This window comes from Dicentrarchus labrax, unplaced genomic scaffold (genome assembly GCF_905237075.1).
Source record: "Dicentrarchus labrax unplaced genomic scaffold, dlabrax2021, whole genome shotgun sequence".
Lineage (NCBI taxonomy): Eukaryota > Metazoa > Chordata > Actinopteri > Moronidae > Dicentrarchus > Dicentrarchus labrax.
In genome coordinates this window covers 21,838,733-21,853,029 of record NW_026136706.1, presented here as the reverse complement: position 1 = coordinate 21,853,029, position 14,297 = coordinate 21,838,733, and the positions used below count along the sequence as shown (strand labels likewise).

At 39.9% G+C, this 14,297-nt stretch overlaps 1 protein-coding gene across 2 annotated transcripts in view; it reads right to left on the bottom strand.

The window, feature by feature from the left end:
- The window catches only part of znf385b (zinc finger protein 385B), a 55,117-nt gene that overhangs the window by 24,459 nt on the left and 16,361 nt on the right, over positions 1-14,297 (bottom strand). For both annotated transcript variants that reach the window (XM_051403147.1, XM_051403148.1), the window contains exons 3-5: positions 11,301-11,438; positions 11,052-11,195; positions 10,208-10,321 (exon numbers count right to left, since the gene is read on the bottom strand). In XM_051403147.1, the coding sequence (XP_051259107.1) occupies positions 10,208-10,321; positions 11,052-11,195; positions 11,301-11,438 (396 nt within the window). The remainder of the gene's footprint in view (positions 1-10,207; positions 10,322-11,051; positions 11,196-11,300; positions 11,439-14,297) is intronic.

Here is a 14,297-nt window from a genome sequence, read left to right as displayed (position 1 = left end):
GCGACATAGACTGAGTGTGGTTATGCTGACGGCAGCATTAGACATCACACCACATTATTATTATGCACAGAAACACACACATTAGCATAACTAGCCTGTGTGTGTGTGTGTGTGCGTCTAAGTAGGTCACGTTCAGATCCTTCTCCATCCAAAATAATACGCACACACACACATCAAACCAATCAGGAATATGAAGGCAGACAGGAGAGCTCCAGTCTGAGGCTCAGTGGAAAATAGTAGAAACTAACAGAAAGAAAACAGTGTAAGCACCTGCAACACAAACTGCAGAACCAAACTTACACTGTACGTTAAAGGACCAGGGTGTAGGATTTATGGGCGTCTAGCGGTGAAGTTTACAACCATCTGAAACTCGTCGTCTGAACCAAGCTTTTAGGAGAAACTACCGTGGTCACAAACCTTGCGAAAAGCCCAAATGACCCTATCTACGGACAGCGTTTGATTTGTCCGCTCTGGGCTACTGTAGAAACATGGCAATTCAGATAAAATGTAGATAAAAACAGCTCATTCTAAGGTAACCAAAAAAATCCTATCTATCCTATATTGAGGTGATTATACACTAATGAAAACAAACCTATGGATATTATATTCCATTTCTGCCAATAGATCCTCCTAAATGTTAATAAAATATCTCTCGCTCTGGAACATTTTGAAGGGCATGAAGTGGCAAGATTAAGGACTTTGAATTTAATGAGCACAGTATAAAAAGTAGAAAACTGTGGCTGTGAAACATACAAAAAACACAAACGTCCCTATCTAGAACCAGTGTTTGGCTTGTCCCCAGTGGGCTACTGTAGAAACAAGGCAGACTCCACAGAAGGCGACCCACAGCATCTGTAGTTATAGAGGGCTTATTCTAAGATAACAAAAACGTAAATATTCCTATATTCAGGTGATCATACACTAATAATTATGCATATTAAATTCCATTTCTGCCATTGGAGCTTCCTAAATGTTACACACTGGACCTTTAATGCGGCAGGGCTCAGTACTGCTGCTAATTAAAACAGCCACAGGATAGTTTCCTCAGACAAACGAAAACAACTGACGATGTCCTCACTGTTGAATATTTCAACACGTTACTTCACTCTCTTAAAACCTTCTCACATCTCATTACTCGCTAAACAACACTGTTATCAAATGACAAATTATGAACCATGTTTTCCTCTTTGTTTGTGCCACTGGTCAGCAGGTGTTGGTTACAGAATTTAAAAAAATACAGAAAACATCTAAAAGAAACAGTGAGTGATGAAGCTCAGGTTTAATCTGCAAAACTAAAACCAGACACACACTGGACAAGGGAAACCATTGTATGTGAGTGTGTGTGTGTGTGTGTGTGTGTGTGTGTGTGTGTGTGTGTGTGTTTAGACAAAACACAGGACAAAAACACACACTCACTCATACAGAGACACACACACTGCGCTGTTGTGATGAGCAGCAGTGTGTGGGTAATCATAGCAGTCACGCTATCTATAATGAGAGGAATGTCAGACAGACAGTCAGTTAGTAAGACAGACAGGAAGTAGTCACAGATTTTGGGGGACCAATGGCAGCCTTTATGTTCTTCTAATCAGATATACAGTTTCTTCCTTGGACTCTTCTACAAGGTCTCTGTGTAAAAGGATCCATAATGTTCATTCAGCTAATGACATTCCTGGAAATGGTCCTCTCTGTGTGAACGCAGGCAGTCAGATTTCCATATTGAGTGCACATAATAAGATCATCGCATTTAGGAGTGAGCAAATGAAGCTAGAGTGGATGTACAGTGTGCTGCAATGTTTGTTACAGCTGTTTTCCGGACTAACTAGCCACAGTACTTTGTCCAACTGATACATTGCCATCTAAATGTTTATGTGCATTTTCAATTTGAGCATAAAAACAAGTCCAAATACTGCATACTTTATTGAGGTGGAAAAGCTGGCATATCAGGAATGAGAAGATGGAAACAGATTTTTAGCCATCCTAGCAGCATGGCTCTAGGGATGGCAATGTTGGTCTGTCAGTTGCTTCACCACATGAGTCCAGAAATATCTCAACTATGAAATCTGGTTCATTCATTCATTCATGTTTCCCTCAAGATGAATATTAATAACTTTGGTGATCCCTTTAAAGGTCCAGTGTGTAACATTTAGGAGGATCTATTGGCAGGAATTAAATATAATATTCATAGGTATGTTTTCATTAATATAATAGTATAATCACCTGAAAATCAGAATTGTTGTGTTTTCGTTCCCTCAGAATTTGCCATTTTTATTTACAGAGGGAGTGGGTCCTCTTCTACAGAGTCCGCCATGTTGAACCGCCATGTTTCTACAGACCAAACCAAACCATGGTTTTATATAGGGCAGTTTTTTGTGTGTTTTGCAGACACCATCATTTCTCCTTTGCTCTTGGAAGGGGAGGGTAAAATGAAGGATTTGCAATCTGCAACTACACTGCTACGTAGACGTGTTTCCAAATACCAAATAGGTCCATTTAGTTACACATGATGTTAGATGGTCAAATAATTCAGAATATTTTAAATTCAAAAATTACCATTATCAGATACTAAAACTACATCTAATTCTAATTCTATTACAAACATCTTGTCTTGTAACATCATCCTTTATTGGTAAAATCTGCTTCCATCAGTCTTCTTCAATAGCACACTGACACCCCAGCCCAGAGAAAACACTGTTTAGAGATACTCCATCTCCAAACAACAACATATCAATAGAAATGTAGTCATTGATTGATCAGATTAAATGTAAGAACACTACAACATAGGAGCTCAGGAAATTAAAATTGTGTTGTGCTGTGGACATAACTGTTATATAATAAATAATTACAATCAACCTCTGACAAACAGCATTTTAGACTGAACACATCACGAGCAGAGAGACCACAGCCTCAGCTCAAGGTTCGAGACCAGGTCATGAACTCCAACCAGGTCATGTAATTCCCACCATCCCCCCACCTGAAGAACACTCACACACACTCACACACACACTCACACAGTGTATATATAATCATGCCCCCAAACAGAAAAAAAAAAAGCTAAAACCAAAGTGGCTAAATGTGCAGCTCAAACACAAATAGACATAAAAAGGATTTCCTACCTCGACTCAGGAAACTACTCCACATCATCGACAGGGAGACAGCTGTCTCATCTCCTCCCTCTCCCCTCTATCATCTGCTCCCTCGATAATAAAAAGCTACGAAGAGAAAATCCAAAACAAACAGCAGAGAATCGCCACCTGACAGTCTATGTGAACGCAGAGGGACACGTGTGTGTGTGTGTGTGTGTGTGTGTGTGTGTGTGTCTGTGTGTGTGGATAGAGGAAGGCGACCGACACACAGCGAGAGGGACACAGAGTGTACAGTGTACTTGAATCAGTGAGGTGATGATATTCAGGGTGAGCGGTGATGACAGCCCCTCTGTCTCAATGGAAATCCCTCTTTCTCTGTCGCTCTATCTCTCTGTGTTGCACACTCGCACTCAGCCAGTTCATGGCATCGTGATTCAAAAATGAGAGGAGGATACAAGCTTTTAGTTGCTTCATTCTCAAGAACAAAATGCAGAATTAACAGAGACAAGAATGAAATCAAAACAGATTAAATACCCAACAAATGATTTAACAAAATAACTATCATGGAACAAAAGAAGCGATGACCAACTACATTATAGATGAAAGAGAACAATTACAGGAAACAGGAGTGGAAGTGCAAAATAACATTCTCTATCAGTCCCACTACTCTTACCAAAGTCCTCCCAGTCCCCAATCCCAACAAGTTCTGCTAGTACTCTAGTATTATCAGTCTTCTTCTACACCTCGACTAGTCCTACTGGTCCTCTATTATCCTTCTACAACCTTTGATCCCACCTTGACTAGTCCTAGTTCCACCACCCTACTAACAATTCCTTTAGTGGTCATACCCATGTAACCAGTTGTCTCTTAGTTCTCTAACAATCTAACCACTCTTCTCCCTTCTTTTCTACAAGTTTCCTACTAGACCTTGACTAGTCATACCAGCTTGATTGATGACATCCTGATTTCTCATTAGGAACCAAAAGTAACTAAATGTGATGCTCAGATGTCGCTTGTATTAATTTAACAACCCACAAACATGGGTTACACCAAATGGGACAGTTAATTGTCTTCAAAAGGACCAGGACCATTGATATGCTGATTGACAACGAGATAAACCAATTGATTAGTGTGTAAGCCTAACTTAAACTGTAGGCATGACGCCTGTGTTTTACTGGAACCTATAGCAATTATCAGCTTGGTCTGCTAGTGCCCTAGGGGATATCTACCAAGAATATCAGCCATACAAGTCAGTCCTCCACTAGCGCCTATTAGCTCTGTTTGCCATATCCACAAGTCCTCTGCCAGTACTAGTTGTACTGTTTTCTACTTACCCTCCACTAGTCGCACAAGTTCTGCTATTCCTGTACTAGACCTACCTGGTTTCTACTAGTCCTCACTAGTCCCTTGCTGTTACAGACAGAATCTCACATGCCACTCAACAAACATGAAACCCACATGGACATGTTGGTTGGTTTTATACTAGTCTTCTACTAGTTCAACTAGTATCACAAGTTGTCAACTTGTGGTCATGTGGACGCAGCATCAGGGGTTCAAATCTGGTCATATTCCCCCATCCAGTCCCCACCTCCCTCTCTCCGCCCTCTGAGCCTATTGTCACCACTGTACAGCACTATGAGTGTGTGAATCTGTCAGCAGCGTCTATTCATACACTGCTTAATACATTGACGCAAGACCACACATCAACACCGGCTCAATCTCTCCATCTCTTTTCACACACACACACACACACACACACACACACACACACACACACACACACACACCCCGCTACAATATGTGTCTATTAATAACTGTCTATTTCTCAGCTAATTATGCATAGAGTATCAGCAGGACAACATACTGACCTTTATTAGCTCAGGGGAGCAAATTAGAGCTTGCTTAGACACACAAACTCATAAGATAAGGAAAGAAAGGAAAAGGTGAGCTGATTTTGACATTTCCTCTGTAGAAACTCTGAGGTTCTCATTAAAGTTCTCATTTTATCATGTGTAAAAGCCAACTTGAGTACCCTCCCAGAAATACTTCACACATCATGTTCTTCAGCATATATTTACCACATTAGACGGTCAAGGCACATTAGTGTCGGTGTCTGCAGAACCCAGCAACCACTCTCTCCCATAGGAGAGTTGAGGAGTTTTAATATTGTAAATGTTATTAGTCTCATGTGAGTTAATCTCTTTATTTATACTCATTATGTGGATCATGGGAATTCAATTCTTTTATTAGTGACTGAGTGTGTCAGTGAGTGTGTGTTAAGAGTGTGTGTATGAGTGCTGCCTCCTAGTGGTCACTAATTGACAAACAAATACAATTATACAGTATGAGTGTATTCAGTGAGAGAAAGCATCCCCTATGGCACGTCCCCAGTATAATGTGTGTTTTCACATTTGTACATTATGTATGTGTCTGGCATTGGTGGAAATGAACAATGTATGTTTACTGTGTGCACTGTATTTAAATACAGTTGGAGGTACTTGTGTTTCACTTGAGTTTTTCCCTTTCATGCTACTTTATATGTCTACTCCTATGTGTCACCAGCAGTTGGTTCCAGTTAAACATTGTGTTACTAGTGGAAACGTCTACTGACACAGTTCAATAGCAGTTACAGTTTAAAGAGGAATTAAACACTAAATTGCCTAAATTCATGTTGACATAAAATATTAATACAGTTTATTTTTCCAAAACATTCATATTGTGTGTAAAAACTGCTGTATCTGCTCAAATGAACAAAATTTGAAAGTTTACTTCTCTGGCCCCTCCCTCATGCGAGAGGGGTACCCACAGCATGTTGACGCGCAGGGCCACTGACCGAGCTGGGAGTGAGAACATGTTGCAGTAACAAGATAGGCAAGACTCAAGACGTCATTTACGTGCACAATGGACAGAGAGGGAGCGATTATGGAAAGTGGAGACTTGACACAAAATCTTTCTTTGATCATGAAGCCTAATGCAACTCTGTATTATTCTCAGGGCTATCAGTGAAGTGGGTGAACAACACTGCAGACTGGAGTCTCTGCTCACAGTGGAAAACACACTCATATGAACAGGTCCAACGCTGACTGAATGCACATCGGTATCCACATACACTTGTCTCATGTATGAAATGGCTGCATCCTCACTGCCCCGCACTTCAAACCCACTCGTTGTCTACAGGCTTTATTGGAGGCGTGTTTAGTTTTCCACATACTGTAGCTGTGCATCTACACACATAGTGTGGGCAGAAGAACTCCAAAACATTTCAGAGGGAAATATTGTACTTTTTACTGCTACATTTTACATTTTATCACATTCATTTGACAGCTGTAGTTACTGCTTTACAGTTAAAATGAGCTCCACCTTCACCAACTATTACATTAAAATTCTGCATACACATTAATGCATCAGTATCAATAACCCAATATATTGTAATATAACACTGACAGGACCCATTACTCCACCTGCTGAGTACTTTCAATTTGGATGTTTTAAGTAAATTTTTATGATGATACTTACATACTTTTAAGTAAAACTTTGAACGCAGGACGTTAACTGGAGTAAAAGTAATGGAGTATTTTTACACTTTGGAATTGATACTGTCACATCAGTAAAGGACTTGAGTACTTCTTCCATCTCCAGTGATATAATATTTTTTGTTTTTAAAGCTCCATTGTTCATGTAAGATGAAAAGAAGATTTGAGTTTGAAACCCTAACCCAAATTTATCCTGAAAATGAACTGAGTGTTCTCTGTTGCTTAAACAATACACAATAATCCATTCAAAATAACTGAGTGCAGCAGTTTTATGTGCACATCATTGATTGAGGAGCTCCCCATGTAGCACAACTGTTTGTATCGGCGGTGATGTCATCTGACCTGACTGCTGATAGGCTGCTTAGCCAGCCAGGTCACTGTCACACACACACACACACACACACACACACACACACACACTTAGCCTGGCCTAGAGGAGCTGAGTTCAGGCCAAAGAGCTTTTCATGGTCGAGCGAGCATCACGTAATGGACAGAGAGAGAGAGAGAGAGAGAGAGAGAGAGAGAGAGAGAGAGAGAGAGAGAGAGAGAGATGACCATTCAGGCTGTATGTCAAGAAGAGAGAGATTTAATCTTTAATCAGTGTTATTGTAGCCTGTACACTGATATGGACACACAGTATGTAATTACAGCTGCTGCACACACACACACAACACACACACACACACACACACACACACACACACACACACACACACACACACACACACACACACATCTATAGGTGTGTGTCAGTGTGTGATTGCCTTTCAGTTTCCTTACCCTCCTGCCAGCATCATCCCACATACTGTAATTAGGTGTGTGTGTTTTTTTTATTTCCTGCCTTTTCCTTGTTTTTGTTGATTTTGGAACTTATTTATTTTATTTTAATCGATATTAAATGAGTGATGCTTGCAGGGCTAAAACAGCAGATTTCCAAAGGAGGTTCTAGTTTGTGTTTTTGAGCAAGAAAATAAAGACAATAAACTTTATAAGTTGATTTACGTGAAGATGCCCATTGCAGCAGATTTCTGTGGAGACATTAGGGGACAAACACCAAATGCAGGAGATTTTAACGACGTCTTTGAGAAATGTCAGTGTGGTTTCAGAGCAGTGCTATGTCCCAGTTTAATGACCTGCTGCTGTCTGCTCCACTTTTACTCCTTTACATCTCCGAGCACATTCTCACTCTGTTGACCAGCAGTTTGACTTTAAAAACTGGGTCTGAATCACTGAAGACACTCTGAAACTGTTCCAGTCACTTCTGATCACAGAACCAAAGAGGGTTAGGAGATGTGAAAAGTGTACAGTAATTTAAACAGCAGAGGGCACTGGAAGTATTTAGAAACTGCTTCAATAATTAAACCATGAAAAATAATGAAAATAATCCTATATAATACTTATGTAATAGTTCAATACCTTGTGATATAGGCTCTTTCACTGTCTTGCCAAGGTTTAGAAGAGAATATCGACACCACTATCATGTCTGTGCATTAATGATGAAGCTACAGCCTGCAGTCCGTTTAGCAGTTAGCTTAGCTTAGCATAAAGATTGGGAGCGAAGGAAAACAGCAAGAATATCTCAGTCCAAAGGTAATAAAATCCAGCTACAAGTTTACTAATAAACACGTTATATCTTTGTTTAATCTGTACAAAACATGAAGTGTAAAAATGATAAGCCGTGGTTTCACTGTGTTTGTGTTCGGGACTATTTCTTAGCTGCCGGCAGTGACTGAGACCAAGTAAGAAATAATCCCTCACAAGGCATTTTTTTAAACATCTGAGTATTTCAAATAACCTGTGGACTTTAGCCACTGTGTTAGCCATGATGTATTAGGTAGAAATGTTTTAGTTAAATGACAAATAAGAGTTTGCAAACTATAGAATGTTAGGATTTTAACATATTCAAAAAAATATTGGGGTAAGAAATCTCAAAAGTATCATTAATTGCCACTTAAGCAATGTAGCCCTACAGTCTAATTAGACCGTTCCTTTCTTTTGAATAAACATTAAACATGACATTAAAATAAAGGCATTCTGAGATTCAGATATAAGGCAGGGAATCTTGTCTGATAAATACATCATATGAAAACTACAACTATTACAACAACTACTACACTATTAAACCACACAGTCAGTCTGTAAATATTCACACACACACACACACACACACACACACACACACACACACACACATTCAACATTTAACACAATGTTTGAAATGATACAATGATGTTCTCATCATCTAGTGCCAGTTATTTTTTTCATAAACCTATAAAGTCTTTTAATGTGTATATAAATAGCTGTTTACCCTCAGTTCAGTTCAGTCATTTTATTATCCCAGATGGGAAACTTGACTTGCAGTCAGGGGCAAAAATCCCGTAAAAAAACAACAAAGTACCAAAACACAAAAAATGATTCCAGTTCATACAATATACAGTAAACCATAATACAATAACAATAATGCACAAATTTGATGTGTGAATAAGATGCTAAAAAATAAAATTACATGTGCAAATTATGCAGGGTTACTGCTCAAGGAACAAAGGAGATTTTTACTTTTATTGCACTTGAATCATGGTACTGTAAATCTACAGCCTGAAGGAAGAGTTTCAAACTCAAGGTGCAGGTGCTGGTTTATACAGTCCAATGCATACTGTATATACAGCCTTTTGGAGAACCTGCTCATCAAAATGTATTTATATTTGCTGTTCTATGTGTGTAGTATGAAGAGACTGTGAACTTTTATTTCATTGTACAACTTTGTGTTGTATACTGATAAATATATGAATAACAAATTTAGGATCCTAAAAACGTTGGCCTGAATCAACAAGTAATTTGGATACATGCTGTGGGCACCATGAATGACTATGCACAATGTCATTAAAATCCATCTAGTTGTTGTTGTTGCTATTCTAGTCAAGACCAAAGTGGTGGACCAACTGACCAACAGACAGACAACCCTTGAGCAAAGCTGCTAGCATGAATAAAAATGTCAGCTCGTCAACAAGACTGACAGGTGTTTGGGCGGAGCTAACCATACCCATCCTGAGGTTGAGTATAAAACTCCAATGATGATCTGAGGTAATGCAGGCTCAGTTTATCTTTTTAGGGGTCAACCTGAGGCCTTCCTCTATCCACACACACACACACACACACACACACACACACACACACACACACACACACACACACATGCATACACACACACACACACACACACACACACACACACACACACACACACACACTAACTGACCTCTCCCAGGGGGCAGCAGCTGTTGATGATGGATGAGCCAAAGTCACTTTCCCTCAGCAGACAGACCATCAGACTTTACAAATTAATGTCCTGTTTAGCTCTTAATGTCCCTCTGGTTACCGTGACAACTTGAATATTTTCTGTGATGCTGTTTGGATTAGGAGACTAACGACTAGTTATTTCCAGGTACAGAATTGTACGTGCATGCCAGCTGTTGTCTTTGTGGTCTGTTCAAATGCAACTTTTAACATTAGACAACACAAAATATTTGATGAGTCATTGTTTGCACAGTGGACCAGGAGTAATAGGAGCAGTAAAAGCACTCGTCCTACCTGCAGTTGTGCTGGGTGGAGCGCTGAGGCCTGGACTGGGGCCTGGGGTCGGAGTTAGTCCTGCAGGCTGGGAGCTGAGCCCTGTGACCTGGGGAAGAGACCTAGACTGAGCCCCTGTGAGAATCAAAGACATCAAGACCCATTAGAAGGAGTGGAGAATAATAATAAACTACTACAACAGCTCCTGCTAATGCTAGTCCTGATGCTAATGCTGCAGCTATCGCTACTACTATTACTACTACTAGCTGCAAGTGCAACTACTCAAACTACTACTGCTTAGAGTTTTGCTACGCAACATGACAAAGTATTGTGTGATAAAGACAAAGATAAAGCTTCAGGCTCAGCTCAGATACAGATTTGGTTATTTTCAAATGTAATTTATTAATTAAGTTTTCTCTTTCACGCTCACTGTGCCATTTGTCTGTATCTGTGTGCGTCATTTGTTGCAAGAAGAAAGTCATTGCCCAGTGGGAAGACGGAGTGAGGTGGAGCCGAGCTCATGTGTTACGTTAGCCAGGCAAGCTAACTATCAGTAATTGGTTGAAATAAAACAAAAATAAATAGATAGATACAGTATAGCTTTAGGTCTTGGGTCGGGTTTGGTTCTTGAATTTGGCAATAGCTACTACTACTACTAAGTTAATTGACAAGCTAATTAAGTTATACTCTTCTTGTACACACAACCTACTATTCCTTATTTAGTTATTTTATTTTATGAGAAAAATTATTTTTTTTCTTTGATTTTAATACTATTTTATTATTGCCTCATAAGATGACTGTTAAAAACTACTCATGCAGGTACTACTGCTACTACAATCACATGACAGTAGTGGCCGTAATGTACCTGCTGCCTGTTGTCCTGTCTCTCCAGCCTGGAGCTGTCTCACTCTCCGGAGGTGAGACCTGCCATTGTAATGCAGCTGTGCCTGGCCAGCAGAGGTTAGCTGCAGGTTACACACCTCACACAGCGAGTAGGCCCCGCCCTGACCTGAAAGAAAACAACAGGGATGAGTCAGACTTCTGGAGAAAACTACAATGATGGGTTGGACTGAAAGGAGACTATACAGCATTGATGCTGGAATGTGTCAGTCACCTGGAGAGGGAGTCTGCTGGACAGAGAGACTGATGGTTGTAGGTGTGGGCCTGTCCATCAGCTCTTGACACATCCCTCCAAAGGCAAAGATCTGCCCACTCTCCAGGAGCTGAGAAGGGCTCAGAGGTGTCTTCATCCCTGTGGTAGAAGTAATAAGAAAAATAAGACATGATGTCGGACATTACTGATATCCATTTATAAGTGTAATTTAAAAGCAATAAATTGTCTATAACAATGTAGTTAAATAAGGACATTATTATTAATGTACAGTATGTGTCAATAATTATAACTTTCAAACAGTGTGTTACTATAATATTATTGTCATTTATTATGTGTTCATACACCAGCCTTCACTTATGGGTGCCCACAGGGGGAGTCAAGGTTGATGCCAAATACATTAATAAACACAATTTAAAACAACAATTTATTAAAGGTTTATTGTAGTGCTTATAAATTTCAAATAGAGGGGGAGTTAAGGTAATGTGTTACCCAGTATTTTCAAAAGTGGCATTGAGGACCAAGTGAACTAAAGGCCTGGTAACACCAGCATTAAAACAGACACATTTGGCAGTTAAAACAATACATTTCAATGGACTTGGCACAATGAGTAGTCACTATATCACCAAACATCTATAACCAGATACTTCGACAGACAGACAGACGGAGGACGGACGGACGGACGGACGGACGGACGGACGGACAGGAGTGAGGCCTGAATTACACCGGATGCAGAGTGTGAAGCACCCAATGCTTACAGGGAGAGTGATGAAATAATGAGTAAGAGGAGAGAGGAAGGATGACATATGTGTGTGTAAGTGTGTGTGTAAGTGTGTGTAAGTGTGTGTGTGTGTAAGTGTGTAAGTGTGTGTGTGTGTGTGTGTGTGTGTGGGTGTGTGTGTGTGTGTGTGTGTGTGTGTGTGTGCGTGTGTGTGTTTGTGACCGTGTAGGTCAGTCCATGACTGTGTCCATCTGTTCTCCTGTCAGCTCTGCCAAGTCACATGACCTCTGACAGGACATACACACACAGACACCCACTCATTTCATATTCAGTTAGCTTTGTTGCCATGACCTACATATGTTACTACTGTATACACAGCATTTAAATTATCTTTAGGGAATTTGGATCACATCAGCTGTGATGGTGCACCTTTGGCTAATAGCACATAATAAATTAATACTATTAATACTAAATTAATACTATTTCACAGAATGGTATATATAGCTGGTGGCCATAAGGCCTGCACTGGAGATCATATCACAGTCTCTCTAGCATCAACCTCAACACACCAGCTGGACCAGCTATGCTGATTGGCTAACATTCAAATTCAAATGATTTTTTTTCTACAATCTTTTGGATTGTGGGTCAATTTTGGATGAATTCAACTTTCAACTTGTCCCTGTAGGGCAATTGGTTTTACAGCAAGGGAACAGTAACTATGGTGCCGTGTTTTGCTGCAGCTACGAACCGTTTTTAATATTCTGCCACTCTGATTCACACCTCTGACTGGTTTCTTCTCTACAGCAACAAGGCTCATGTGTGTATTGTAGTATTTAGAGTATGCCAAATTATCAGAAACAAAGTGAATAATAATTAACAATTATTATATAATTAATAATTAAAACTGTACATAGTTTCAGAACATAAACCGGTTTGATACATAATCAGGGAGAGTGCCATATTTCTGTTTTGGTAACATTTTGGTTTAAAGAAAAGGTTGAAATGGGAATACAAAATGAGGCGGAACCCAGAACGAGTGGCTCTTCCCACTTCACGACTGCAGGCCTGAAGTCTCTAGTTAAGCTGCTGTTCCACTGTCTTCTGTAAGTCAGTACAATCTGTCACTTACTTTTTATATCCTAACATAAAAGACCATCTAATACATGACTTGCTATTAGGATTTGACCCATTTGTGATCCTAACAAAGATAAACAATGATACATTATTATGATGTTTTTCCAATTGACACTTAACCTGCAGAGGTCTTGGGCTTGTGGGAAATGGTGTCAAGTTTAAAGCACTGACAATATTTGGCTTTGTGTATATAGTTTGAATTTGCACCGTACTGTTAGCCAGTTTATATTTACGTTACGCACAGATAACCTGTTTTACATTTTTGGACTTATTACATCAGTTTTTTAACTTTAGCAACCCTGTGTGTATACAAAAGGGGTGAGCTGCAGGAAATGCTGTTATGAAATTATATGGGATGGGTGGTAGAGATGGGAAAGATCCCCATGCTTTTGTCTTGTGAGAGTACCAAATATAGAAAACAAACTAAAATAAGGAGAAAATGTGATTTGTCAGGGAGGAAGGTGAAACTGTAGCTGATGGTTATAAGATAAACCTGGTTCAGTTATTCAGGAGATTCCACTGTTTTCACACCTCTTTCTCTCTTTCTCTCTCTTTCTCTTTCTCTCTCTCTCTCTCTCTCCCAGCTGGTTGTTAGAAGTCGACTTTATGTTCTGCAGACAGCTGGTTAATCTGCCACTGTGATGAATTAGCTACAAAATGCACACACACATGCACACGCACAGAGCCAGCTGATGCTGACATCAGCTTTAGCGAAGGAAGGATTAAATATATCTGCTCTATTGAGCTGGGAATTACACACACAGACACAGACACACACACACACACACACACAGAGGTAAATACATACACACTCACACACATTCTGATATACATATGGTAAGACGCAGACAAAGAAAAAGCAAGCCAGTGAACTAAGCATTCAGCATCAAAGTGAAATGAAATATGTGTATTTACCTTTTCTGTTGTAACGTGTGTGTGTGTGTGTGTGTGTGTGTGTGTGTGTGTGTGTGTGTGTGTGTGTGTGTGTGTGAGAGAGAGAGAGAGAGAGAGAGAGAGAGAGAGAGAGTCTAATCCAGGCTGACCAGGCAGTCAGTAATCAGAGAGGCCAGCTGTGGGTTATAATCCCCCCCCACACACACACACACACATAAACACACACACACACCCACACACACACACACACA